This window comes from Dipodomys merriami, unplaced genomic scaffold (genome assembly GCF_024711535.1).
Source record: "Dipodomys merriami isolate MVZ:Mamm:240054 unplaced genomic scaffold, mDipMer1.0.p SCAF_2, whole genome shotgun sequence".
In the NCBI taxonomy this organism is placed as follows: Eukaryota; Metazoa; Chordata; class Mammalia; order Rodentia; family Heteromyidae; genus Dipodomys; species Dipodomys merriami.
In genome coordinates this window covers 69,272,302-69,297,695 of record NW_027203381.1, presented here as the reverse complement: position 1 = coordinate 69,297,695, position 25,394 = coordinate 69,272,302, and the positions used below count along the sequence as shown (strand labels likewise).

The 25,394-nt window shown below is 44.7% G+C and overlaps 2 protein-coding genes across 4 annotated transcripts in view; one reads left to right on the top strand and one right to left on the bottom strand.

Moving 5' to 3' along the window:
* The first annotated feature begins 39 nt into the window (after positions 1-39).
* Positions 40-8,703, top strand: Slc51a (solute carrier family 51 member A). The gene is made up of 9 exons (XM_070029951.1): positions 40-276; positions 1,258-1,352; positions 4,170-4,324; positions 5,109-5,182; positions 5,525-5,683; positions 6,168-6,279; positions 6,484-6,630; positions 7,838-7,943; positions 8,369-8,703. Exons 1-9 carry the CDS (start codon positions 239-241, stop codon positions 8,503-8,505), a joined length of 1,023 nt encoding a protein of 340 aa, XP_069886052.1. The 5' UTR covers positions 40-238; the 3' UTR covers positions 8,506-8,703.
* Positions 8,704-9,080: 377 nt separating this feature from the next.
* Pcyt1a (phosphate cytidylyltransferase 1A, choline) overlaps positions 9,081-25,394 on the bottom strand; it is a 55,054-nt gene continuing 38,740 nt past the window's right edge. For all 3 annotated transcript variants that reach the window (XM_070029947.1, XM_070029949.1, XM_070029948.1), the window contains exons 4-9: positions 21,926-22,042; positions 21,052-21,203; positions 18,130-18,208; positions 17,226-17,368; positions 14,191-14,379; positions 9,081-12,826 (exon numbers count right to left, since the gene is read on the bottom strand). In XM_070029947.1, coding sequence (XP_069886048.1) covers positions 12,620-12,826; positions 14,191-14,379; positions 17,226-17,368; positions 18,130-18,208; positions 21,052-21,203; positions 21,926-22,042 — 887 coding nt within the window. In that variant the 3' untranslated portion in view covers positions 9,081-12,619. The remainder of the gene's footprint in view (positions 12,827-14,190; positions 14,380-17,225; positions 17,369-18,129; positions 18,209-21,051; positions 21,204-21,925; positions 22,043-25,394) is intronic.

Genomic DNA, 25,394 nt, shown 5'->3' with positions numbered 1-25,394 from the left:
GTTCCTTGGGAGGAGTCTGGAGCCAGCCTAGAGGATCAAATTCCTCCTGAGTGAACTCTGAGACAGGTGGCTCACATGTGCAGCAGGGGAAGGAAGATCCAGCTACTCCACCTGCCCTCAGTCCCGTCCTGTTTCTCTGGAGAAGTGCTGGGAGGAGCCCCCACCCCACCACTCTGCCGGGCCCCTTCCTGTCTCTCCTGATCTTCAGTGCCTGTCACAGCCAGACAGAAAGGAGACAATGGAGCCAGGCCGCACTCAGCTAAAACTTGACCCCAGGTAAGTAAGGGTGACAGGCCCTGGCCTGGGAACCAGTCCCTCTTCCTCCATGCTTCCCTCCTGGAGTCCTTGGCTGCTAGTGCTCAGAATAAAGGCAGAACTGAACATGATGGGCTGCCCTGTAGGTCCTCAGGGAACTGTGGACTGAGCCTGCAAGTGGCTGCTTTGAGGCTTTGCCTTTGCCTTTGCCCCGCAGCTAGAGACTGCGGAAGGCATTCCCAAGAATAATACACACAGTCCCTAACCAAATTGAGTTCCCAGGGCTGGGAAGGTGGCTCAGTGGTAGAGCGCTTGCCTTGCATGCATGAGGCCTTGGGTTCGATTCCTCAGCACTACATAAGCAGAAAAAAAAAAACCTGGAAATGGCGCTGTGGCTCAAGTGGTAGAGCACTAGCCTTGAGCTGAAGAGCTGAGGGACAGCGCCCAGGCCCAGAGTTCAGGCCTACAACTGGACCCCCCCCCCAAAAAAAAAAAAAAACAAACCAAATTGAGTTCTCTCTCCCACCCCACTCCCCATTCGTCCCCCCTTCCTCCTCCTCTCTCTCCTTCCTCTCGTTGGTCATGGTGCTTGAACCCAGGGCCTAGGCACTGTCCCTGAGCTGTTTCATCCAATGCTAGCACTCTAACGCTTTGAGCCACAGCTCCACTTGTGGTTTTTAGTGGTTCATTAGAGATGAGTCTCATGGCCTTTCCTGCCTAGGCTGGCTTCAAACTTAGCCTCCTGAGTAGCTAAGATTACTGGCATACAAAAGCAGTGTCCAGCTCCACTCTTTCTCTTGTTTCTGCTCTTTCTTCCCAACCTGCCCCAGGGCTGGTACCCTGATTGGAATGCTGAGAATTATGAGTACTTTGGTCATGGTAAGTCAGACCTGTTTAGGGCCAATGGGCAAAACACCTTGAACTATTTGGGTCAGTTGTCAGTCTCATCTGACAAGCATTCCTCAGCCCCAAGGGTTCTGAATCAGGCTGGTGTCTCCCCAGGTACACAGCAGATCTGCTGGAGGTGCTGAGAACCAATTACAGCATCCCCTCCGACTGCTTCTCCCACCCACCCACTGCAACCCAGCTCCTGAGAGGTGAGTCACCAGGAACAGCTAAGGGAGCCTAGGTAAGGTGGTCCTCAGCTGGCCAGCCTGGGGGGTTGGATGACCTAGTGTCCATCATCGTTACAGCCTTAAAAGTAAGGCTATGCATAGCATAGCCCAGGAGATAAACTTAAAGCTGGGGCTCCATAGAGTCTAGCCTCAAGGCACATTCAAATTAGGGCTACTGGAAGTTGGAACATCCTTCAGATTCCAGAGCCTCAATGGTGTCCAAATGATTCAAGTCCTTTAGGAATCATAGAGGCAGCACAGCATCCTCCTTGGAAAAGAGCCTTTGAACTCACTCCAGAGGGGCAGCTGTTATGAATGAGGGGCTCAACTTGGATGAATCTGTACAAGTGTTGTCACAGTGCTTGCTCACTGGATCCTATGGCTGAACTACTTTTGAAGGTGAAAAGCTTAGGGTGGGTGTGGTAGTGCACACTTGTAATCCCAGATGTTCAGGAGGCAGAGAGAGGAGGATTATAGTTCAAGGCTGACCATGCGAAAGTGTGAGACCCAACGTGAAAAACTATGAAGCAAAATCAGTACTGCAAAAATAAATAAAATTAAAAAGTGGAAGGCATAGGACAGAACCCAGCTTGTTCCTTGGACACCAAAACCAGTAAGAATCAAGTAGTCCTACATCTTTCTAGAAAATGTGTGGATTGCACGCATGCACACAGGCATGCACGCGTGCACGCTCGCGCGCGCGCGCACACACACACACACACACACACACACACACGTTGTTTGCTTTCCCACTGTATGGTCAACTAGCTCCAAGATGTTAAATAGGATCAGTGTCTCTGTGGCACAGCTTTCCCCAGCCATCTCTCACACAGTGGACTTGCTCCTGAGCCCTGGGGCATTGGGACGCACCATGGCATGCCCTTGGACCATGTCCACCTCCCTTGCAGATGCTCTGATACAGGGTGCTGCCAACTTCCAGTGTATCAAGAGATGCCTTAGCGGTGCCCTGGCACCGCCAGCCAGTGGCTGCCACATCCAGGAAACTCCTGCTTGGAGCTGCCAGCTGGGGGTACGCTCACACCAGCTCCCAGTGTGGAGACAGTTGGGCTTGCCATGCAGGAGCTCACTGCTGGCCAGGTGAAGAGTGTTATAACCCCACAGCAGCTTTCCCAGCTACAGCATCACTAGTGCTCAGGTGGAGACCTGGTCTTACCCAGGGAAGTCATTCTGGTATTGCTTTGCTACAAAATGTGCCAAGAAACACAAAGGCTGATCAAAGGAGGCTGTGGGTCTGCCTGGCTCCAGGGGGAGGAGTGGGATTGGGGAAGCAGGAGGCAGGAAGTGGCGCTGGGGCCAGGGGAGGTGAGAGAATGGGCCAAGGCTTCCCGATTTCCAGACCAGGAGCTGAGATCTGGAAAGACCCAAGGTTACTTTAGCAGCTCAGGAGATAATTGGATCACTGAGAGGGCTGGGCAGGAAAGGTGGGGCCTGATGTGAGTGAGGCCAGGAGTGTACTTTATCCTGACTGTAGCTGTAGGTGAGGGTTCTCAACAGGGGAGGGGTGTTTTGGGACCATTAATCAGTAAGCCTGGAAATAGCTGGGCCCTGAGGAGGAAAATAAAGAGTGAGTTGGAAAGTACACGTGCTCCTAAGAAGGAGCAGGTCAAGCAGGTCACTGGTAAATATTTAGACGTGTACAGTTACTGTGAAACCACTCTGGAGTATTGAGCTATATCTATAGACCTGAGCCTCCTCACTTCAGGAGCCCAGCCATTCCCATTGTAGGAGTGTGTCAGGGAGCCAAATCCAAGAATGTAGATTGTGACACCTTAACATGAAAACAATACAGATCAGGACAGTGAGGAAACACCATTTTGCAGAGGATGACATTTATCTAGATTTTTCTTTTGATTTTTGTTTTTGTTCTTGAGACAGAGTTTCACCATAAAGCTCAGGTTGGCCTTGAACATTTTATCCTCAAATACTAGACAAAAGTTCAAGAGAGACATTGTACAATATGGAGGCACTAGATAATAATGACATGATGCTAATATTCTATTTGAAATATGTTGATGTCAAAAACAAAAAGATAAAACGTGAGGTAATAAATATATTATCCTGAGTTCACCATTCCACCATGTATACATACATCAAAGCATCAAGTATCTAGGCTCCAATAGCTCATGCCTGTAAACCTAACCTACTCAAGAGGCTGAGATACAATGATCATGGTTGGAAGTCAATCTGGGAAAGTCGGTAAAACTCTAATCTTCAATTAATCACCAAAAAGCCAGAAATGGAGCTGTGGCTCAAGTGGCAGAAGGCTAGTCTTTTTTTTTTTTTTTTTTTGTCGGTCGTGGGGCTTGAACTCTGGGCCTGGTTGCTGTCTCTCAGCTCTTCAGCTCAAGGCGAGCGCTCTACCACTTGAGCTACAGTGCCACTTCGGGTTTTCTGGTGGTTTATCGGAGATAGGAGTCTCAAGGTCTCTCCTGCCCGGGCTGGCTTTGAACCGCGATCCTCAGATCTCAGCCTCCTGAGTAGCTAGGATTACAGGCGTGAGCCACCAGCGCCCGGCCTTTTTTTTTTTTTTTTTTTTAACCTGAGTCCAGATCCTCCTGAGTAGCCATCTAGCTACAAGGGTCATCTCATGAACTTTTTGCCTGGGCTAGCCCCCAAATCCTTCTGGGCTCTGCCTCCAAGTTGCTGTAATAGCAGGTATGAGACATCATGTCTTAACCCTAACATCCCTTTTTAATAAAGGAGTGAAAGCTGGTCGAATCTATGGGAGCAGTATCTGACCTTCAGCTCACTGGAGTCTACCTTCCTCTTCTACTCTAGTATTGGGACCTGTGGAAATCACCCTCACAGTCATCTTGACCTTTCTCGTGCTGGGCTCGATTGCCATCTTCTTGGAGGATGCAGTCTATCTGTACAAGAATACCCTTTGCCCCATCAAGAGGAGGACTCTGCTGTGGAGTAGCTCTGCCCCCACGGTGAGGGCCCTGTGGCCATCCTTTGGGAGGGACTGGAAAGAGGCAAGGACCAAGGTGCGAATTCTGCTAAACTGAGCAATTCCTATCAGACCAGTTTTCCACTCTGATCACCGCTTCTTTAGAGGGCCAGCAAGCAAAGACATAGAGTTCATCCTGCAAGATAGAGACTGGTGGCTCACACCTGTAATGCTAACTACTTAGGAGGCTGAGATCTGAGGATTGTGGTTTGAAGTCGACTCAGGAAAGTAAAACTCTAATGGCCAATTAACCACCAAAATGCCAGAAGTGGAACTATGGCACCAGCATTGAGAAAAAGGCTCAGAGACAGCACCCAGGCTCCTGAGTTCAAGCCCCAGTACAAGAGAGATACAGAATGGGGGGAGAAAGAGAGAGACCCCCCTCCCTTCTCCCCTGCCCCAGTATTGCTGTGAGAAGCAGGCTTCCTTCCTGTTCAAGCGACCAGTACAGAAGACATTTTCTCCAGAGTTATACTCAGCTTTACTCTCTAAAGTAGGCTTTTGAAACTCACCCTACAGCCATTATATGTCTTTGATTTGCCTAATTTAAGTAGTTGATTAAATTAACTAATTAATATAAATGGAGAGGGTAGTTAGTGCTGGGGCACATGCTGTGCACAGGCTCTACCCCTGAGCCATACCCCCGGCTCTACCAACTGGCATTTCTGAGGGGTTTTATTTTGGCCTGACATGGACACTTGAACTCAGTACCTGATGCGTTTGTTCATTGGCTAGCACTCTACTGAGCCACGCCTCCAACCTTACAGGTGGTGGCTGTGTTCTGCTGTTTTGGTCTCTGGATCCCTCGATCTCTCATGCTCGTGGAAATGGCCATAACCTCGTGAGTGTCTGGTCCCACTCCCAACCCCCCCCCCCATAGGACCCCTAGAGTCCATGTCTTTGATCCCAGTTGTTTGTGAATCAAGCCTTTCTCAACCTGTGCTAATCAACTTCAGGTTCTCTTGCAGGACACATGATCTGGGCACCTTCTTCGGCCTTTGGTTCTCAGAGCCCCCAATTCCCTCCTCCTAGTCCCTTGAGTCACATGTCTAGAATACCAACCCCTCTCATCTTTCCCTCAGTGCACCCCCAATACTTCCCACAGTCTTTCTCTCTTGGGCAGCAAAGGCACTTGACCTTCAGCTGTCCCCTCCCCCCATTCTTGCAATCCCCCCAATCCCAGGTTTTATGCAGTTTGCTTTTACCTGCTCATGACAGTCATGGTGGAAGGCTTTGGGGGGAAGGAGGCACTGGTGAGGACACTGAAGGACACCCCAGTGAGAATCCACACTGGCCCCTGCTGCTGTTGCTGCCCCTGCTGTCCCCACCTCATGCTCACCAGGTGAGGCAGGAGGGCAGGCATCCTGGGAGTCAGGTGAGCCTCTTCTGGCCCTCTATCCTGGCTTCAAGGCTCTTGGTATTCGGCTTGGCCAGCCCACAGCTGGGCCTTGTGCATGGACACCCAGGCCCCGGGAGCTTAGGAGCTGCTTTCTAAGCTTCAGCTCTCTGCCCTGCCGACTTTAGACACACTGCAAACACTATGTTTTACTTCCTGCTTCTGCCTGTTCTGGTGAGTGGGCTTGAGGCCAATGTTGCTAGTTCTTGCTCAATTAGGCAGTCTTCTAGTCTCGGGGTGAGGGGGAAGCAAGGGAGAAGGTGGAGGCTTCCAATGATCTCAACATTCTGGAGTGTTCCTGAGTTCTCATCCATGAGACCATTTTCGGTGTCTGTGAGGCAGCCCCCAGCCTAAGACTCAGGAGGGATCTGGGAGGTGCTGGAGTGGGTTGATTCGGGGGTCGAGGTTTCTAACCTCCTTTCTCCTTCAGAAAGAAACTTCAGCTGCTCATGTTGGGTCCATTCCAATATGCCTTCTTCAGGATAATGCTGGGCCTTGTGGGCCTGTTTCTCATCCCTGACGGCATCTACGACCCAGCAGACGTAAGCCAGGAGAAAGGAGTGGCCAAGTACTTTTGGCCTCCAGAAATGATAGGGGCCAGCATACTTGATGCAGGGGGCGGTGGAAAAGCAGAGGCCTGGGGACTCCAGTGAGGAGAGAAACTGGACTAGATCAAGGCTTTGAGGTTTGGAAGAGGAGAAATGGAAGCTGGCCTCCCTCACTGACTACCTTCTACTCTGCCCCAGATTTCTGAGAAGAGCACAGCTCTGTGGATCAACACTATCCTGGGTGTGTCCACCTTGCTGGCTCTCTGGGCTCTGGCCATTGTTTTCCGTCAGGCCAAGCTGCACCTGGGTGAGCAGAACATAGGAGCCAAATTTGCACTGTTCCAGGTAACTATGCCCTCAAAGAAGGAAAAAAGTTTAATAATAGAGCTTCAAAGAATTGGGACTCAGAAGTGAAATGGAAAAGCCTAAGCTGGGTACCAGTGGCTCATGTCTGTAATCCTAGGAGGCTGAGATCTGAGGATTGTGGTTTGAAGCCATCCTGGGTAGGTAAGTCTGTGAAATTCTCATCTCCAATTAACCACCAAAAATCTGTGGCTCAAGGGGTAGAGCCTTGAGCACAAAAGCTCAGGGATAACACTCAGGCCCTACGTTCAAACCCCAGTATAAGACAAACAAGCCTAAACGCAAGACTGAGATTCTTTCTCTTCAATTTTGGGTTTCCCTCCCGTGAGAAACCCAAAATGGAAAATGGTCTCCATTCTTCCATTTGTTTGTCTTTCTGTGCTGTCATAGTTCATTATAGCTTCCATTATCACCAAAATACCACAAATCACGAGGAGACTAACAGGAACGTGGAGGCTGGAAGTCCAAAAGGTGCAAGGTGTGCTCCCTCAGAAACCTGCTGGAGAGAGCCTACCTTGAGTCCACTCCTTGGCTTTCCTTGGCCAGCAGGTGCATGACACCACCACCTTCATGTGTCTCATATTGCTAGGTCTTGTATGTGTGTGCAAAAGCGCGTGCATGTTCATGCAGGTCCTGGGGCTTGAACTCAGGCCTAGGCACTCTACTTCCAGATTTTTGGTACTTAATTGGAGGTAAATCTTATAGTTTTCTGCCTGGATTAGCTTCAAATACTGATCTTCAAATCTGTCTCCAGAGTAGTTAGGATTACAGGCATGAGCATCTGGCGAGACTTTATTTTTAAAAACATGGAATGCTTCACGAATCTGTGTTGTCATCCCTTGCACGGGGACCACGAACATCTATACTGTTCCAATTTTATTGTCACTAAAGTGAGCGCTCAGACACTTTATTGGCTAACTGCCCTCCTGTTCTTAAAATGACATAGGTGAGTTAGCTGCCTTTAATTATCCATTAAGTGGCAAGGAGTAAGACAAAGAAGTTGTTTTTTGTAAGCAACTCTAATAAAATACTGGTAGAAGATTACAATTTGCCTAAAGATAAAAACTCCTTTAAATTTCAACCAAGTATGAGTTCCAATCTTCTGTAGCTGCACAGATTTAACAGGACTCAAATCTGCACCATGGCTGGCAGGACGCAGGCTCAACATCGCCTCTCCCCTGTTCTGCAGGTGCTTGTCATCTTGACTGCTCTGCAGCCTTCCATTTTCTCCATCCTGGCCAATGGTGGGCAGATTGCTTGTGCACCTCCCTTTTCCTCTAAAACCAGATCTCAAGGTGAGCTTTTCTCTGTCAGATGGACCTTGGGACTGAGGTTAGGTCTGTTTGACATTTACTCAGAATATTCAGAAAGGAGTCAAGAAATCAGCATAGAGGTTAACACAGAGAACTGCAAACCCAGCCCTGACAGCCATTTCAAGAAGCCATAGGTTTAGTCCTCCAACTCCTTGGACAAGACTGGATGTGGGTAGATTGGTGAAATGCATGAGAAATAAGCTTCAATGCTAACCTCAGATCATAGAAATTAGAGCCAAGTTCTGATTCTGGCTTTACCATTCATCTTTATCACCTTAGACAATTTAGTATCCCTAGGTCCTAGTTTGGGGAAAACTAGTAATTCTCAGCTCATAAGCTAGGCTGCAAGAGGGATTCCATCTGCCTAATGGAGCTTAATCTATGTTGTGTTATGCCCCACATGGCAGTGATGAATTGCCACATCCTCATATTGGAGACTTTCCTGCTGACCGTGTTGACACGAATTTACTACCGAAGGAAAGACTACAAAGCTGGATATGAACCTTTCTCATCTCCAGACCTAGGACTGAACCTCAAAGCCTGAGGTGAATGGCTTGGACAATGGAAGTGATGCTGTACTTCATAGGAGGTTTCTGTCACTCAACGTGTTCATTGTCAGCACAAGCTGACAGGTTACCTTTGACCACACAGAGGAAGGTAAAACTATGTAATAGGCAGAATCTTGCCCAAGGAAGGGATTTTTAAGTTTTATAATAAACAGGAGGAAGTCTGAAATCTGTAACTGGGCGCACTGCTTCTGAGGGTGACATTAACCCTGAGAGCTTATCTGTGGAAGTCATTTCAGCAGGGGAAAAGTGTATGTGGGAGTGTGCCTGGAATAAGAGCAGGAGTACACGTGGCTGGGCAGAATGGCAGCCCAAGGTATCAAAGGGGCCAGGCATTTGGAGAGCAGAGAGGGCACTCTTTCTTTATAGGTGTGTCCCCAGAGGACCAATATCAACAGGCCTGGGAGCTATGGAGACCCTGCTGAGTCTTGTGCCAAGCTGCAAAGGAATCACCTGGTAATAGTAACTTAAAGCTTGATTTTGGAAGACAAATTTATGCAAAATCAAAGCCCCAATTACATAAGTCTTATATACCAGGAAAAGGAACACTAGGTAAAATCATACTGCCTTTATTGGCGAAATGGTACAAGCCAAAATAACTTTGAACAAATTAATAGCAGACAGGAAAATGATACACTGAAGCCTGACTGAGGAAACTTCCACACAGACTCGCACTGGTGATGGGCGAATGCTTATGCCAGCCAAGGCTTGCAATTCTTTCTGGAACTCTAGTTTTCTTTTTCAGGATCAACACAAAACACCCAACCAATTAATTCTCAGTGTTCAAAATAGTGCCTCCCCAAAGGGTGGAAGAACCACTTCCCACCTAAGAAAGACAACCTGAGTCACACCACTGTGAAACCTGCTGCTCTTGTTTCCTACCCGTGCTTGAGTACTAACAGGAAACTCTGGCGGACAGAAAACTCTTTCATTTGAAGAAAATCCACATTGAATAGTATAATCCCAAGAACAGGTTCTACTCATTTGTTTGGAAAAATAGAAGCTGACTGTCTTTATCCCCTGACCATCTGCTGTATGAGAGAAAAGAATCACTGTTATGAGATTGAAAAATATAACTTTAAAAAATACTTATATTGGTAAGCTTTAAAAAAATACCAATAGTCTTTAAAACATTAAGGGAATCTTTTTTAAAAAAACCTAAACTGATTTAACCCCTGCTGCATGTATGCTGACAGAAAATCTAGAAGCTATGGCATTAGGGCATTAAAGAAAAGCAGCAAGCTGATTTGGGAAGATTTTAGATCAGGGGTGTAGAACAGAATAAAAAGGCAATGGGCTCCAGGAAGCAAGCTGTCTAGGAGTGATCCAGATGCAGAGGGGCTACTCAGTAGGAAGAAGCCTTGGGAGGGAGGGCATGCCAGACACCGGCAGAGCAGCTATGGGGCCTCCAGGAAAGCAAGAGCAGCTCAGGTGTTGCCTCCATTATCCTGTGAGGAAGGGTCAGATGTCTCTTAGGCTCCCTCATGTCCTTTGCTTCACGACCCCAACCATCACCCTCAAGCCTCTGCAAACCAGGGTGTTTGGCTTTAGCTGCGGCAGTGAGCCATTTCTACCGTTCCACTGGCAACCTCTATGCTCCAGTGCTTGTGAGCTCAGTGGATAAACCGATAAAAAGTTCTGTCCAGACACCCGTGTCACAGCCAAAGTGTCTCCTCGGCACCAGCTGCAGGGCTTCTGTTTCAGCCTCCTCTTCTCACACAGAGGCTCTGAGGCCAGAGGTCTGCCAGGCTCTTTCGTCTTGGCCATGTCTGGCCCACCCAGGCTGCCTGCTTTCCTGGGTCAGATTCAGAGAAACAGCTCCACAGCTGAGGTCCCTCAGCCTCCAACACTCCTGTATGAACTGCAGATCGCAGGCATGGTCATAGTGTACACACCACTAACCTCCTTTAACTAGGCACCAATGACCAGCAATGGATCCTTCTATCAGCACCACTGTCTAGCACCTAAGTATCTCACCCTAAAGCCACACTGCAAGTTTTTCAGCCCAAATTGTCTGAAAACATACTAGTGTTGGAAGACAGACAGCAAACGGGCACAGGCTCCTCCCCCGAGCATGGGCACGGATGGGTCACAGATCTCGCCAGCCTAGATGCTCCATCCCAGTGCCCAGCATGCCACAGCAGCCCACGGACAATACGTTTAGAGAAGTGACTGCAGGGAGGACAGCCACCCTGTGGGCACCCCGCTGCCTTCCAGTACACTTGGGTGAGGGGCACGTTGAGAGAACAAGCAGGTGGGCTTCAATAGCATCACTGCCTTTCTGTACCAGGGAGAATAAGGCAGAAGGAAACTGAGAAGACGGAAGCAGAGAAGCTAAAAACGAGCCATACAAACAGCTGCACACTGTGGGAAAACATTAGCTTCAGCTGCTTCAAAGATAGGATTCCTGACCAAGGCTGCGAGTCAGGTATGACAGGAAAAACAGCACTTCATGAAAAGAGTCAGAAATGAGTTCCCATGGGCATCAGGACAGGAAGTAGCTCCCCTGTCCCACCCCTCTGCCATGCTCTACCTGTGGCGAGGAGCCTTTGTAGTCCCACCAGGCAGGCAGTGACACTCACCTCGGGCCCTCAGGCAGACCAGTAGCTTTGACTGACTTTGAGATGTTCACAGTTCACAGGGACAAGAGACAAGAAAGTGGTTTTCTTTGCTGAAAACATTAAAAACTCCACCCCTACAAGGGGTATTTATGAGAGGCAGATGGATCCTGGACATAAACAGTTTTGCCCTTAATCCAGCTAGGATTACTGATGGCTGATGGTTGGCTAGGTGATGTGACAGGAAATAGGATGCCAGGGGCTTAAAAATTACATCATGCTCAGTAGCAAGGGTTGATTAAGCAGAGCATCCTTCGGGTGGAAATTTAAAGTGCTGAATTCCTCCTGGGCAACTTAACCAAGGAGGTGGGACCACTACCACCAGGCATAGGTAGAATGTGAACCTGTGGCTTTTTGGAGGAAAAGGGGAGGGAAGTCCTGCCAATTGCAGCCCTCAGAGAAAAAGATACATTCTAGGTACTGGTTCTAATTATAAAAGGGGGGGGGCAGGGACAAGAAAGGAAGGTGCTTCCTTATGCCTTTGCCTCTATGCTCTGAAGTTTTCATAGTATTCGTGTTCAAAGTACGGACATTTACAAAATCTTCTTTGTATAAAGCTGGGTAATAGCCCTGACTTAATCCCAGTAGGAACTGAATCTACAGGGATGTATCGGGATTGAGTCTCTTCCACTCTCCCCCCCCAGTTACAGCAGCCCTCAGTGTGCCTTCTTTGGCAGTAAGAGTGACAAGAGCTCCCAAATAACTGGGCAAGAGAATTTTCTGAGAAGATAAACACAGCAGAAAGACTAAAGCTGATGCTATGTAGATTAGTTCCATCCCCATCAGCATCTTCATGGACCCCATTGGGTTCAGCAAGCAACTCCTCAGGGAGTAAAAGTCAGACTCAATCTCCTCCTCCTCACAGCCATGTTGACACATACATGTACCAGTAGTTCATTTAGCGGATCTGTAACTAACTCAGTTTGATCTTTTTTCTTTTTCTTTTTTTTTTTTTAAGGTAACCAAAATTCTGATCTTCCCTCCAAATTCCCCATCAGCATGGCTCATTGCTTGAAGGACTTGGCCAGCCACTTTGCTTCAGAACAGAGGGCAAGCGCTACAGTGTGTTAGGAAGAAAAGGCCTCTGGGTATTACACCACTTTCTTCTTCTGCCCACTCCTCAGGGGCAAAAAATTAGTTCTACTTACTATATTTGAAAGGCTAAGTTTTAAAAAAATTAATAAAAATGACAATTTCCCTGTCAAGATCACATGAACATAAACAGTAACGCAAAGTCCTTGGGGAGGGCAGAAGGCTGCGCAACAGGCTTGCGCAGTCAGTCTCCTTGGTATGGGCGACTGGCTCTCAGAGGATGGGCTGTTTGGGTTTCCCCATCCCCAGCTCCTCTTGCCCAGGCTGTCTTTTCCTTTGTAGTTGTCCTTAGGTTTAGTGTTGGGATCAGAACGTGGAATTCAAAAGAGAGCTTCTGAAGGTGATGGGACAGAGGGAGGGAAAGGAAACAAGGGAAGAAAAGTTAGTCGTCTTCATCCTCACTGATATCATAGGCTGCAGCCTTGCGCCTAGAGATATTTGCTGGGGAGGAAGGTGGGGAAGTCTTGCCGGAGAAGGGCCAGCGAAAGGAGGGGGATGGGGAGCGCTCCCGAGTAGGGCTGCTGCTGGGACTCTGCTTGGGACTGATGGCTTGCAGCATCCGGCCTTTCCCTTCTTTCAGCATGTGTTTCTGGGGAGACAAAAGGAAGAGCTAGAAGATTTGTATGGATCATATTAAATCACCACTGGAGCACTGGAGACTCCAAATGATCGTGAGTGCCCCCTCCACGGTTCTTTTTTTATTGCCAGGGAGAGCAAGCCCCAAGTCTCACAAATGTCAGGCAAACTCTCTACCACCTCCAGGCCCTGCAACATTAAACATGATGGACTGAGCCACAGCAGGGACACAGCTGTAATTCTAAGCAATTTCCTCCCCCAAAGCAATCCATGATATACTATTTAGTTAATGGTTCCCACTTGTTACCCACAGCCACAAAATCCCTGACTTCTATTTCAAGGGAATTTTTTGAGGGCTCCAGGTCAACACAAAGTAATTAAATCAGGCAAAAGGTTATCGAACCCATTTGAGTTTTCTGAAAAGGAAATTTCACATTCTTCCCACATAATCTGTTCTAATAGCCAAAGACCCTCACAATCAGTTCCTTCCTGATGTTTGAGCTAGGATTATTGGTAAAACAAAAACAAAAACAATTCTTCTGCTAATTCTTAATGAGAGAGCTCCTGCTTCACAAGGTTCTGCTGCTGTGCAGTGAAGGCAACTTTCTTTGTTATTTTTGTTTGTTTGTTGTTTTTTTGTTTTTTAGTCCTGGGGCTTGAACTCTTGGGTCTAGGTGCAGTTCCTCAGAGTTTCAGCCCAAGGCTAGTGCTCTACCACTTGAGCTACAGCACCACTTCCAGTTTTCTTAGTGTTTATTTTAGATAAGAGTCTCACTGATGTTCCTGCCTGCCGGGGCTGGCTTTGAACCGTGATCCTCAGATCTCAGCCTCCTGAGCAGCTAGAATTACAGGTGTGAGCCACCGGTGTCTGGCTTTCTTTGTACTGTAAAGTTCTCCATTCTTTCCTTCTTCAGGTAAACGTTTAAAATAGAAGTAATCTGGGCAAGGCCACTCACTTATTTTGTCACTAGATTTCTAAGTGCTGGTAAGCTTACAAAACTATTTAGATAATGTGTGATTTCTTTCTTTCTTTTTTTTTTTTGGGGGGGGCGGTTGTGGAGCCTGAACTCTGGGCCTAGGAACTGTCCTTGAGCTGAAGAGCTCTAGGCCAGTGCTCTAACACTTGAGTCACAGTGCCATTTCTGGCTTTTTCTGCTTATTTGGTGCTGAGGAATCGAACCCAGGGTCTCTTGCATAAAAGGCAAGCACTCTACCACTGAGCCACCTTCCCAGACCCTCTGTAAAGATTTTCAAGTACTTTTGAGGGACAGTTGAAGGTAAAGGGAAACAGACAAGATGTCCCCATCTGCTCCAGGGTTCTACTCTTCTTTCACAGCACAGGAATTCCTCAAGTTGCCTGGGAGGAAGGAACCTTACCAGTGCTCCTTCTGGACCAAACATTTCCAGGAAACTTCCAATGAATTCTCGGGACTTCTCCTCCCATTTCTGAATGAGATCAATGCTTTTCTCCTCTACCTTCTGAACAAATTCTTTTGACTTCTCCTCCACATCTTTCACTTTCTTCTTTACTTTGTCAACACGCTCCTGCAGGTGGTATTTCTTCTCCTAGGTAAAGAAATAACTGTTTTCACAAATAATACCCATCCTGACCCTCCTGACCAAAAGAGAAAGAAAAAAATGACCATTGACACTTTCCTCATTCTTTAGCATTTTGTTTTGCTTTCATTTACAGTCACAGAAAAGACAGGCTGTAAATGGTCATCTTATTCAGGTTATTTTAAGATAAAACCAAATCTTGGAATATGAATATGTCCAACATGATCCAAAATGGAGATTGCGTGCAGTAACAAGATCACTGCCCAACATTATCAATACTATGACAACTGTAAGAGGTTGAAAGAAGTACTAATCTTTATTTAATTAATTAATGTATTTATTATACTGGGTTATACTATGTTGTTAAAGGAGTTGTGTCTTTTGCTCATTTGTTTTTAGTATTTGGGCATCCATTTACTCATTTTTAAAATAAAGATGATACTCGTTGGTCCTACCAACTTTTCCAAAGGTAATGGAAGTGGTATGATCTCTCTGGAGAAGCATTCTTGGTGCCACTGGCTCATGCCTGTAATTCTAGCAACTCAGGAGACTGAGAACTGAGGATCACAGTTCAAAGCCAGTCAGGACAGGAAAGTCCAAGAGACTCTTATCTCTAACTAATCACCAAAAAACTGGAAGTGGTATTGTGGCTCGAACTGGTAGAGCGCTAGCCTTGAGCGAAAAAGCTTAGGTCCTGACTTCAAGCCCCATGACTGACAAAGAAAGAAAAAAAAAAACTAGTCTCCTAATTCTAATTTCCAGATCATAAAGAAGAAAGGGAAAGGCTTCAGCTTAGTTGCACATGTCCCTGGTTTCAATCTCCAACACCAAAATAGAAAAAGAGGAGAAGGAAGATAGAGGAGAAAGAGAAAGAGAACAAATACATTTAGGATTTTGTTGTTTTGTGGTTCTGGGGATCAGATCCAGGGCCTTGTATGTGCTAAGCAAACACTTCTACTACTGAGCTATAATCTCAGCCTCCTTCTCTCCCTCCCTTCCTCCCTTCCTTCCTTCCTCCCTTCCTTCCTTCCTTCCTTCCTTCCTTCCTTCCTTCCTTCCTTCCTTCCTTCTCTTTCTTCTCTTTCTTTTTCGGCAAGGTCTTGCTATGTAACCCAGGTTGGTCTTGAACTGGAGATCCTTCTTTCTCAGACTTTTGAGTACTGTGACTAAAGGCATATACCACTAGCAGCAGCTTACCATTCTTATAGATTAATTCACTGAGCTAACAGCAGATGAAGAAACACTATTAACTAGTTATGTAGATGATACATTCAGTAGCTTTCTCCTTTTTAAATAAATTGAAGTATAACTTTTATACAAAAGATATGGCATGGGGCTGGGAAGGTGGCTCAGTGGTAGGGCGCTTGCCTTGCATGCTCGAGGCCCTGGGTTCGATTCCTCAGCACCATATAAGCAAAAAGAAAAAAAGCCAGAAGTGGCGCTGTGGCTAAAGTGGTAGAGCACTAGCCTTGAGCTGAAGAGCTGAGGGACAGCGCCCAGGCCCAGAGTTCAGGCCCCACTACCGGACCCCCCAAAAAAAGATATGGTATTTCTAAAAGGCAACACTAAACAAAGGTAAACTTAAACTTTTGTTGTGTTTTGTTTGATGGTTTCTTTGTGTTTTGAGACAAGGTCTCATTGTATAGTCCAGGCTGTCCATGAACTTGTATCTCTCCTATCCCTGTCTTCCAAATGCTAAGATAACAGGCATTTACAAATATGCCTGGTTTTAACTTAAGCTTTCAGAAGTCAATTTCTAAAACTTGGGTTCATATGGGGAAATTGCATACAAAATATAGGCTACTATCCATACAGAGAAAGGATCCATAGCTGTTATCAGATTCTTAAAATGTCCAATCAAAAAAGTTTCAGGGCTGGGAAGGTGGCTCAGTGGCATGCACGAGGCCCTGAGTTCGATTCCTCAGCACAACGTAAGCAGAAAAATCTAGAAGTGGCACCATGGCTCAAGTGGCAGAACACTAGTCTGGAGCTGAGGAGCTGAGGGACAGAGCCCAGGCCCAGAGCTCAGGCTCCACAACTGACAAAACAAAACAAGTATCATGCCTATAATCCCAGCTACTCCAGAGATCAAGAGAACTTAAGTTCCAGTCCAATCTAGGCAAAAAATTAGTGAGACCCCTTCTCAACCAGTAAGCGGGGAGGGGGCACATGCCTATACTACCAGGTACTGGGAGGCAAAGGGAGGAAGATCAAGGTCTATGGCTGGCCCAGGCAAAAATTCAAGATCCTACCTGAAAAAATAAATAAAGCCAAAAGGGGTAGGGGTATGGTTTAAGCAGCAAAGCACTTGAGTTCAAACCCCAGTACCACCAAAGGATAAAAAAAGTTAAGAGCCATTATTTTAAATGTGTTGACATAAATAGTGTATTATATATATATATATATATATAGATATAGATAGATAGATAGATTTCTTTTTTTGGAGGGGGTCCGGTTGTGGGACCTGAACTCTGGGCCTGGGCGCTGTCCCTCAGCTCTTTAGCTCAAGGCTAGCGCTCTATCACTTGAGCCACAGCGCCACTTCCGGCTTTTTTCTTTTTGCTTATGTGGTGCTGAGGAATCGAACCCAGGGCCTCAGGCATGCAAGGCAAGCGCTCTACCACTGAGCCACCTTCCTAGTCCCTAGTGTATTATATTTTACACCATCTTATTCACTGTCTTTATAACAATATGTGGTATTAGAGCATTAGAACAGAAAGGGCCTCTGTTTTACTCTTTGTGCTCCCTTTAAAGAAGCATTGGGGAATGATAATCACAGCAGACATGACAAGCAAGTTCAGCTCAGATGGAGTGGGAAGCAACAAGTATCATAAGGAACGAAGGTTAGAACTCACATTGATAAAACTGACGTTGAGCTCCTTTGCTGTGTAGCCCCTCTGTAGGTTCCGTCTTGCATACACATCATAGTCTCGGACAATTCGGGTGATGATGTCTGATGTGGAGATACCTTCTGTCCTCTGTGTTGGAGCAAACATGCCTACCTCCAGAACACAAAATGACAAACATTATGAGATTCTGGCATGCTCAGGCTGGACTAAATGCAAACACAGCAGCTCTCCTTTCTATTCCTCAGGAAACACACCTCCATTCCTACTAAGTGAAGTCTACAAACAATGGCATGCAGAATGAGGGCTAAATCAAGAACCAGAAGTAAGAAAAGGAGGGCCTACATGACCTCAATATTAAGAAAAGTATTGGAGCTGGGCACTGGTGGCTCACACCTGTAATCCTAGCTACCAGGAGGCTGAGATCTGAGGATAGAGGTTCAAAGCCAGCCACTGCAAAAAAGTCCGTGAGATTCTTATCTCCAATAAACCACCAGAAAACCGGAAGTGGTGCTGTGGCTCAAGTAGTAGAGCACTCACCTTAAGCTGAAGAGCTGGTGGACAGCACCCAGACCTAGAGTTCAAAAGCCCCATGACTGACAAAAGAAAAGAAAAGAAAAGAAAAGAAAGGGAAAGAAAATAAAAAAAAGGAAAGGAAAGGGAAAGGAAAGGAAAGAAGAGAAAAGAAAAGTATTGGGCTGGGAAAGAGTTCCCTACAATTACAGAGATATATAAAAATTTAAATCCAGAACTGATGATGTCAGAACTATGTTACCTATACAGTTACCCAAAGTATGACCAGGAGATGATGAATTTCTCAATGTACAAATTTCCCTCTGTGAAGTAGCAAAATGCCTGAATCTCTATAGCTGCCCAAGACCTCATACATGAAGATGGACATAAGCTTACTCACCCGCTTCCTTGATGTGCTTATAAACATCATCACTCCCAGCAGAAGAGTATGGGATGTCATCATGGGCTACGAAATCAATCTGACAACAAGGAGACATTTCAAACCTGGGAAAACTGCCATTCAGGAAGATCCCTAAGCTGGGCACTGGTGGCTCATACCTGTAATCTACTAAAAATCACCATTCGAAGCTAGCTGAGGCAAAAAAAAAAAAAAAAAGTCTGTGAGACTCTTATCTCCATTTAATAACCAAAAAGCCAAAAGTGGAGCTGTGGCTCAAGTGACAGAACACTCGCTTTGAGCAAAACAGCTAAAAGACAATGCCCAGGCCCTGAGTTCAAGCCCAAGTACCAGCACCAGAAACAAATAAATAAATAAAAGGCTCCAAGTATGTGGAGGTATAATGATGAAATCCCCCCAATATAGTGTAAAATAGTAGTGCTAATACTAATAATAATAATAGCAACTCTGTAAAATATTCTCAAACTACAATAAGCAGAGGCTAGGCCTCAGATGGATGTTTTCTTATCTCCTTTTGCTCACAAATTCCATGATCCATTCACAAAACCACCCAACAAAACTTATCAATTTTAACTCTGAAGATAGCCAGTTTCTCTTCTAGATATGTCTCCCTGAATACTAGAAATGCTAGCCCCTCTCTGTGTCCAGTATAAATGCTATGACCAATAAGACAAGAGATTAATAGGTGGAACCCAGGAAAGGAGGAACTCTCTACAGTCTCCTGGATCTGTAAGGATTTGTCAAAGTAAGGGTTCCATAAATATTATATGTGTCACCTGGTTCTCTCAGCTCATACGAAAAGGCAAAATATAAAAACAGAAACCAAGGGCTGGGAAGGTGGCTCAGTGGTAGAGTGCTTGCCTTGCATGCTTGAGGCCCTGGGTTCGATTCCTCAGCACCACATAAGCAAAAAGAAAAAAAGCCGGAAGTGGCACTGTGGCTCAAGTGGTAGAGCGCTAGCCTTGAGCTGAAGAGCTGAGGGACAGTGCCCAGACCCAGAGTTCAGGCCCCACGACTGGACCCCCCCCCCAAAAAAAAAAAAAAAAAAAACAGAAACCAAGAGCTTTCTTACTACATAAATACATTTATCCTAAAAACAAACAAACCCAGAGCTCTGTAAGGACTTTTAGTTTCAATATTTATTATCTATGACTCTAAATACCTGTTGCAAGAGTGGAAAGAGATTAGTGGCACTGGTTTACCAGATTTCCAGTACCAAGGTTTAAATGCTGAGCCTTAAACTTAGGCTTGTTTGCTCAGCTGGTGCTCTACCACTTAAGCCATACCTCCAGCCTTGGCTTTTTCTTGGTTATTTTAAAGATGGAGTGTAGAAGACTTAGATGTTAGCCACTTTTGCCTGGCTTCAATAATTTTTTTTTTGAGAGATACAGTATAACTCACTTACTCCCCCCCAAAATCTATAGGGCTTTGCTGATATAATTACCAATACCACTATTCACAACTTACAGAAGCCACTGCAGTGTGAAGCATGTTCACATCTCAAATACCCATGAACAATCTGTCGGGGTCCAAAGGCAGCAAAGTAAAGAACGGTAGGCAAGGGTGAGAATGCTGAAAGGAGTGGCACTGATCAAGATATATTGTATTAATAAACTGCTTTGTGAAACAGCAACTCCTTTGTACGACTTAAGAGATAATTTCAAAAAGTGCCTATATAACAAAACAAAATAAAAAAGGATAATAGGCAAGACGTGTGAAATATACTGCTCACAAGGGGAGAAGAGAAGTCAGTAGTTCCCCATGCATCCACTTCTGCCAGGGCCTGCCTCTTTGCATTGTTCAAAACAGTGCTGTCCATCAGTCTTGGTGCCATGACTGTTAATTGTTGGTAGGGAAAACCAAAGAACCAGAAAAGGTATGCCCTAGTATTACAGGATTATAATAAATACCCAAAGACCCCCTAGCTTCAGGCCTACCCAAGTAGTATTTTAGAAGCACTTTGGGGGCTGGCAATGTGGCTTAGTGGTAGAGTACTTGCCTAGCGTGCATGAAGCCCTGGGTTTGATTCCTTAGTACCACATAAACAGAAAAAGCTGGAAAAGGTGCTGTGGTTCAAGCACTAGAGTGCTAGCCTTGAGCAAAAGAAGCTCAGAGACAGTGCCCAGGCCCTGAGGTCAAGCCCCAGGACTGGCAAAAAAAGAAAGAAAAAGAAGCACTTTGGCTACTTTTGTTCTGTCTGCTTTACTAAACAATTCTCCAACTTTCACATAGCCCTGCAAAGAACTGGTGAAACACTTGCTGCTTCTTGAGCAAAGGGCCTCCAACCCGGCTGAACTCCATTTCCTCTTTTATGTCTATTTTTTTTATAGGACATGTGTTGCTCTAATGTGAGGGAATTCAAAGGAAGAAAGGGGTTTTACAATGATTATTCCTTGAGTAAAAGAGCAATGCCACTGATTTCTGAGCCCATACAATTTCTAGAACAAAATCAAAGCCCTGAAACAGAACTTCAGTTGATATAAGTCTCTGCTAATCTTTCCTGAAATGTGAACTGCTGAGAGCACAGTGAGGGTTGTGGTTATTCTAAAGACTGATACACTCTAAGGAGACCCACATAGAGTATTGAAAAGTAATTTTGGAGTTGACAGTTCAATTCTGGCTCTGCTAATGGTACAACCTGAGCCTTATTCTTCGTATATATAAAGTAGAAACAAAATCACACCACAAGATTGTTATGGAGAGCAAATGGACTTATTAATGGTTATATAAATGTTGGGATGATTGCTAGTGTTCATAATAATCACTGCTATAACCTACGTGATATAAAACCTATACAGAAGGCACAAGGAAAACACAACCATGGAAAATTCGCCCAAGTGCCAAAAGCCTTTACATACTGAGGGGACTCTAGACATGGATGGGGATTTATGGCCAGCTGCTTACCCGGTGTTCTGCCAGGAACTCAGGCGTCAGAGTCCAGGGGGCATTCCTCACCACCTCATCCACATAGCGGCAGTGCTGCACTGCATCATAGCGTTCATTTTCATTCATCACTGTGAAGCCTTTGAAGTTGTGTGTCAGCTCATCACTGCAGACTGGGTTCACATAATCATAAAATCATAAAATCCTCTGTTTATCCCTTCTCAGTCATCCATCTTCTCCCACTTACGAGGCCAATAACCAACCTCCCCAATGGAAGAAAACTGGATATTATTCAGTCTGGGTAGCAGTGCTTTCCTAATCCTATTCCCACCTATGGGAGCAACATTGACTTAATATTTTTTTCTTTTTCCTTTTTAGGTCTGAGACCAGAACTCGAACTACCACTTTCACTCATTGGCTAGTGCTCTACTTTCTAACACTCACTCAATCTTATGTTCACACTTTGGAGAAGACGGGGTACCAGAGAAGACTAAGATCTTTGCTAAAGTGAACCTGCACATTCCTATGTCAATTAAGGTTTTTAAAATGTTCTCCCATTTAATTTTTATAAGATTTTATAGATTTGAACCATATTAACTAGTATACTGTGGTGGATTAAAAAATGATTAATGGAAATCTAGAGTAAATGCTGTTCTTGAGTAGGAATCAGGATCAGTGTTGCTCCGTGAAGCAGAAAGTCAGTTAACATGACAGAAATACTGGACATTTCAGGTTACTGAATCTGCAGCTCAGGCTGAGGATGGAGACCATGTAGACTTGACATTTTATACATCCTCCATTGAAAAACATGCACAAGGGCCATGTGCTCAGGTGACATAGAGAGGAGAGAGCCAAAGACCACTGGGTAGCATCTAGTTGTCAGGCATTGTCTTACCTCCCACAATGAGGTATGTATTAGGGAAAAGGTTCTTGGCTTGCATCAGAGCCCGGGCATGACCAGAATGAAACAAGTCAAATATTCCATCTGCATAAACTCTCACAGGCCGCTCACCTAAATTCAAATGGAAGAGTTCATCACAAAAATACATGTATTTGCAACAGATAAAAATGGAACTTGTAAATGTGCCATCCCTACATACCCCTCTCAAGGTATTCAAGCTAATTGGGCAAGTAAGTTGACACTGAGAAAAACAATATCACAATCTTCCCTGACACAGTCTATTCACATTATCCATCATCTCCATTAATTCTCTGTTGGTCTGCTTGAATCAAAACATCTCAATCTTGGGATTTTTTTTTTTTTTTTTTGCCAGTCATGGTGCCTGAACTCTGGGCCTGAGCGCTGTCCCTCAGCTCTTCAGCTCAAGGCAAGTGCTCTACCACTTGAGCCACAGCACCACTTCCAGCTTTTTCTGCTTATGTGGTGCTTAGGAATCGAATCCAGGGCTTCATGCATGCAAGGCAAGCGCTCTACCACTGAGCCACCTTCCCAGCCCCTCTTGGGATATATTTTATATATTGTTTATTATAATTGCTTTTATATATAGTTATATAATAGTTTATAAAATCGTAATAATATAATAACTACTATATAATTGCTTATATAAACTATTCTAACAGCTTACTCTCTCCATTTCAGTCTGCCTTGATTACTAATAACCAGTGTTTTCCTTTGAAAATAAAACTCTCTACTACTGGCTAGAGTCAGAAGTGATACAGGGGCTACAACTAAAAAGGAAGGAGGGTGAGCCAAAGTAACTGACAAATGCTCAACTCAATTATTTCAATTCTAGGAATTTATCCATCAGTATACTTATAAATGTGTAATTCACAGCAGCACTGTTTGTGACAACAAAGGTTTGAGCTAAATACAATCATAATACACCTAGCACAAATGAGAGAAATTTTAACCAAGTATCAAGATACCCACAAGAAACTGGCAATCCTGGTTGTCTGTAAAGGGCTATGAGGTAGCTATGAGACCATGTTTAACTTTATGGATGTCAAAACATGGGGATATATTGATTTATAATATAGGAAGTTAAAATTTCGAGTTAATTTAATGAAAAACAGAATAATATAATGGATTTTTTTCTTTTGGTGCTGGGAATGAAACCCAAGGCTTTATGTATACTAAGCACCTACTCTACCACTGAACTATTCCTCAGCCCTATACTAGACTTTAAGAGGGAGGTTATATCAAACCTGCCAGCAGCTCCCTTACTTTGTGACTTTAATCTCTTTAAGCCTCAGTTTTTTTCATTAGTAATACAAAGCAAAATAAAACCTGTCATATTCTTCTAGATCCTAGAAATCATGAAGTAACATACTTCTGTTTTTCCCAAATAAATGCCAAAGAATTAGGAGCTCTTCTATTTGATCCTAAAAGTTAAACACCAGAATATGAAAATTAAGAAGAATTGTTGTTTCTTTGCCTTTTGATAACCATGGCAAAGTAAGATGGGGAGGCTTAGCTCAGAAAATCTATTGCCTGGATGGTGACAAAAGCACAGAATGTCATTGATTGAATGGCTGTTTGCCAGTACAGTTAATTAGGTCCAGCATCACTGAACCAGCCTTCCATGTGCCTTTTTTCTGCAGTGTGTCCCTCTTTTAACACCAGTTCCCTGAGACTTGAGGTCTCTGGTAAACCCAGGTGGTATTCTAACCAAAGGCCAGAAGGGGCCACTGTTGAACTAGTCTAGGGAGAATACAACAGTCAGGCATTCTTTTACCAAGTGGCTACTGATCAGGCAAACCACACCCTGAATGGCAACTGCTCTCTCAGCTACTGGCTAAGTAAGCAGAGGTCTCTTCTAGACAGGACAAACCTGGATTTCAATTTTCTCTTGAGAGACGCTCCAAAATAGCTGTCACTAGAAGCCATTTTGTCTCTAACAGATTTTCATTGCCTTCCAACTCTTTTTCTTTCCTTTCTCTAATAATTATACTGCTTATTTTTCTCATCTTCCAAAAGATTTGCAAGGCTTATCTTGTAAAAAAAAAAGTCCTATTTTTTTTTCTCTAGTTTTGTCCTAGATTATACAAACTCCTGTTTGGAGCTTCCTTAATTTCCCTAGTGAAAACCTTGGAGAACAGGTGTGGGGAGTGTGGGAGGATTAATCCTTTGTACCAGTACTGAATCTGATTTCACTGAATATGTATGTGTAGATTCTTTTATTGGTTTATCCCTTGCCCTGCACTGGCATGAATACAGTCAGCTACTTTGTCTATTTAACACGAAACAGAACAGACAGAAAGAGATAAAAGAGAAAAACAAGAGGTCAAATTAGGCTTGCAAAGTCCATCAATTCATTTACAACTGTTTGTTCCACCTAAGCCGGAATAATTTTGCAAAGGGCTTTCTATTGTTTCTCAATCAAGTCTACAAGTAGTACTACTACTCTAGGGTGAAAAAGATATGAGGATGGAAAGATTAATTTTAACTCTAATTCCACCACTACTCATGTCTTTAGATCTGAGTATTTTTCAGTGTCTTTCTTAATTTCTTCATATACATAGAGCGGATCATCTTAAACATGAACTTATTATAAAATTATATACCAAAAATTTTAAACATTAGATTTATTAGACAGTATCTTTATTTTATTTTATTTTTTGGGGGTCCAGTTGTGGGGCCTGAACTCTGGGCCTGGGCGTTGTCCCTCAGCTCTTCAGCTCAAGACTAGCACTCTACCTCTTGAGCCACAGCGCCACTTCCGGCTTTTTTCTTTTTGTTTATGTGGTGCTGAGGAATCGAACCCAGGGCCTCAGGCAAGCAAGGCAAGCGCTCTACCACTGAGCCATATTCCCAGCCCTAGACAGTATCTTTAAATTAATTATTATTATTATTTTTTGGTCGTTGGGCTTGAACTCTGGGCTTGGGCACTGTCCCTGTGCTCTACCTCTTGAGTCAGAGCGCCACTTCAGGTTTTTTTTGTGATTTTTGGAGATAAGAGTCACCCGGGCTGGCTTTGAAACACAATCCTCAGATCTCAGCCTTCTGAGTAGCTAGGATTACAGGTGTGAGCCACCGGCACCCAGCTTAATTAAAAATTTTTAAATTTAGAAATATTACATATATTTTCTCTTACCCGGGCACTGACTCACATCTGTAATTCTGGCTACCCAGGAGGCTAAGAGCTGAGGATCACAGTTTAAAGCCAGCCTGGGTAGGAAAGTCCATGAAGTCCTTATCTCAAAAAATCTGGAAGTACAGTTGTGGCTCAAATGGTAGAGCACTAATCTTGAGCAAAAAGCTCAGAGACAGCACCTAGTCCCTGAGGGTCAAGCCTCAGGACTGACCAACCAAACCACCCACACACACACACACACACACACACACACACAATATTTCATGTATAATATATTACATATGATATTATATATATTCTTTCATTGTT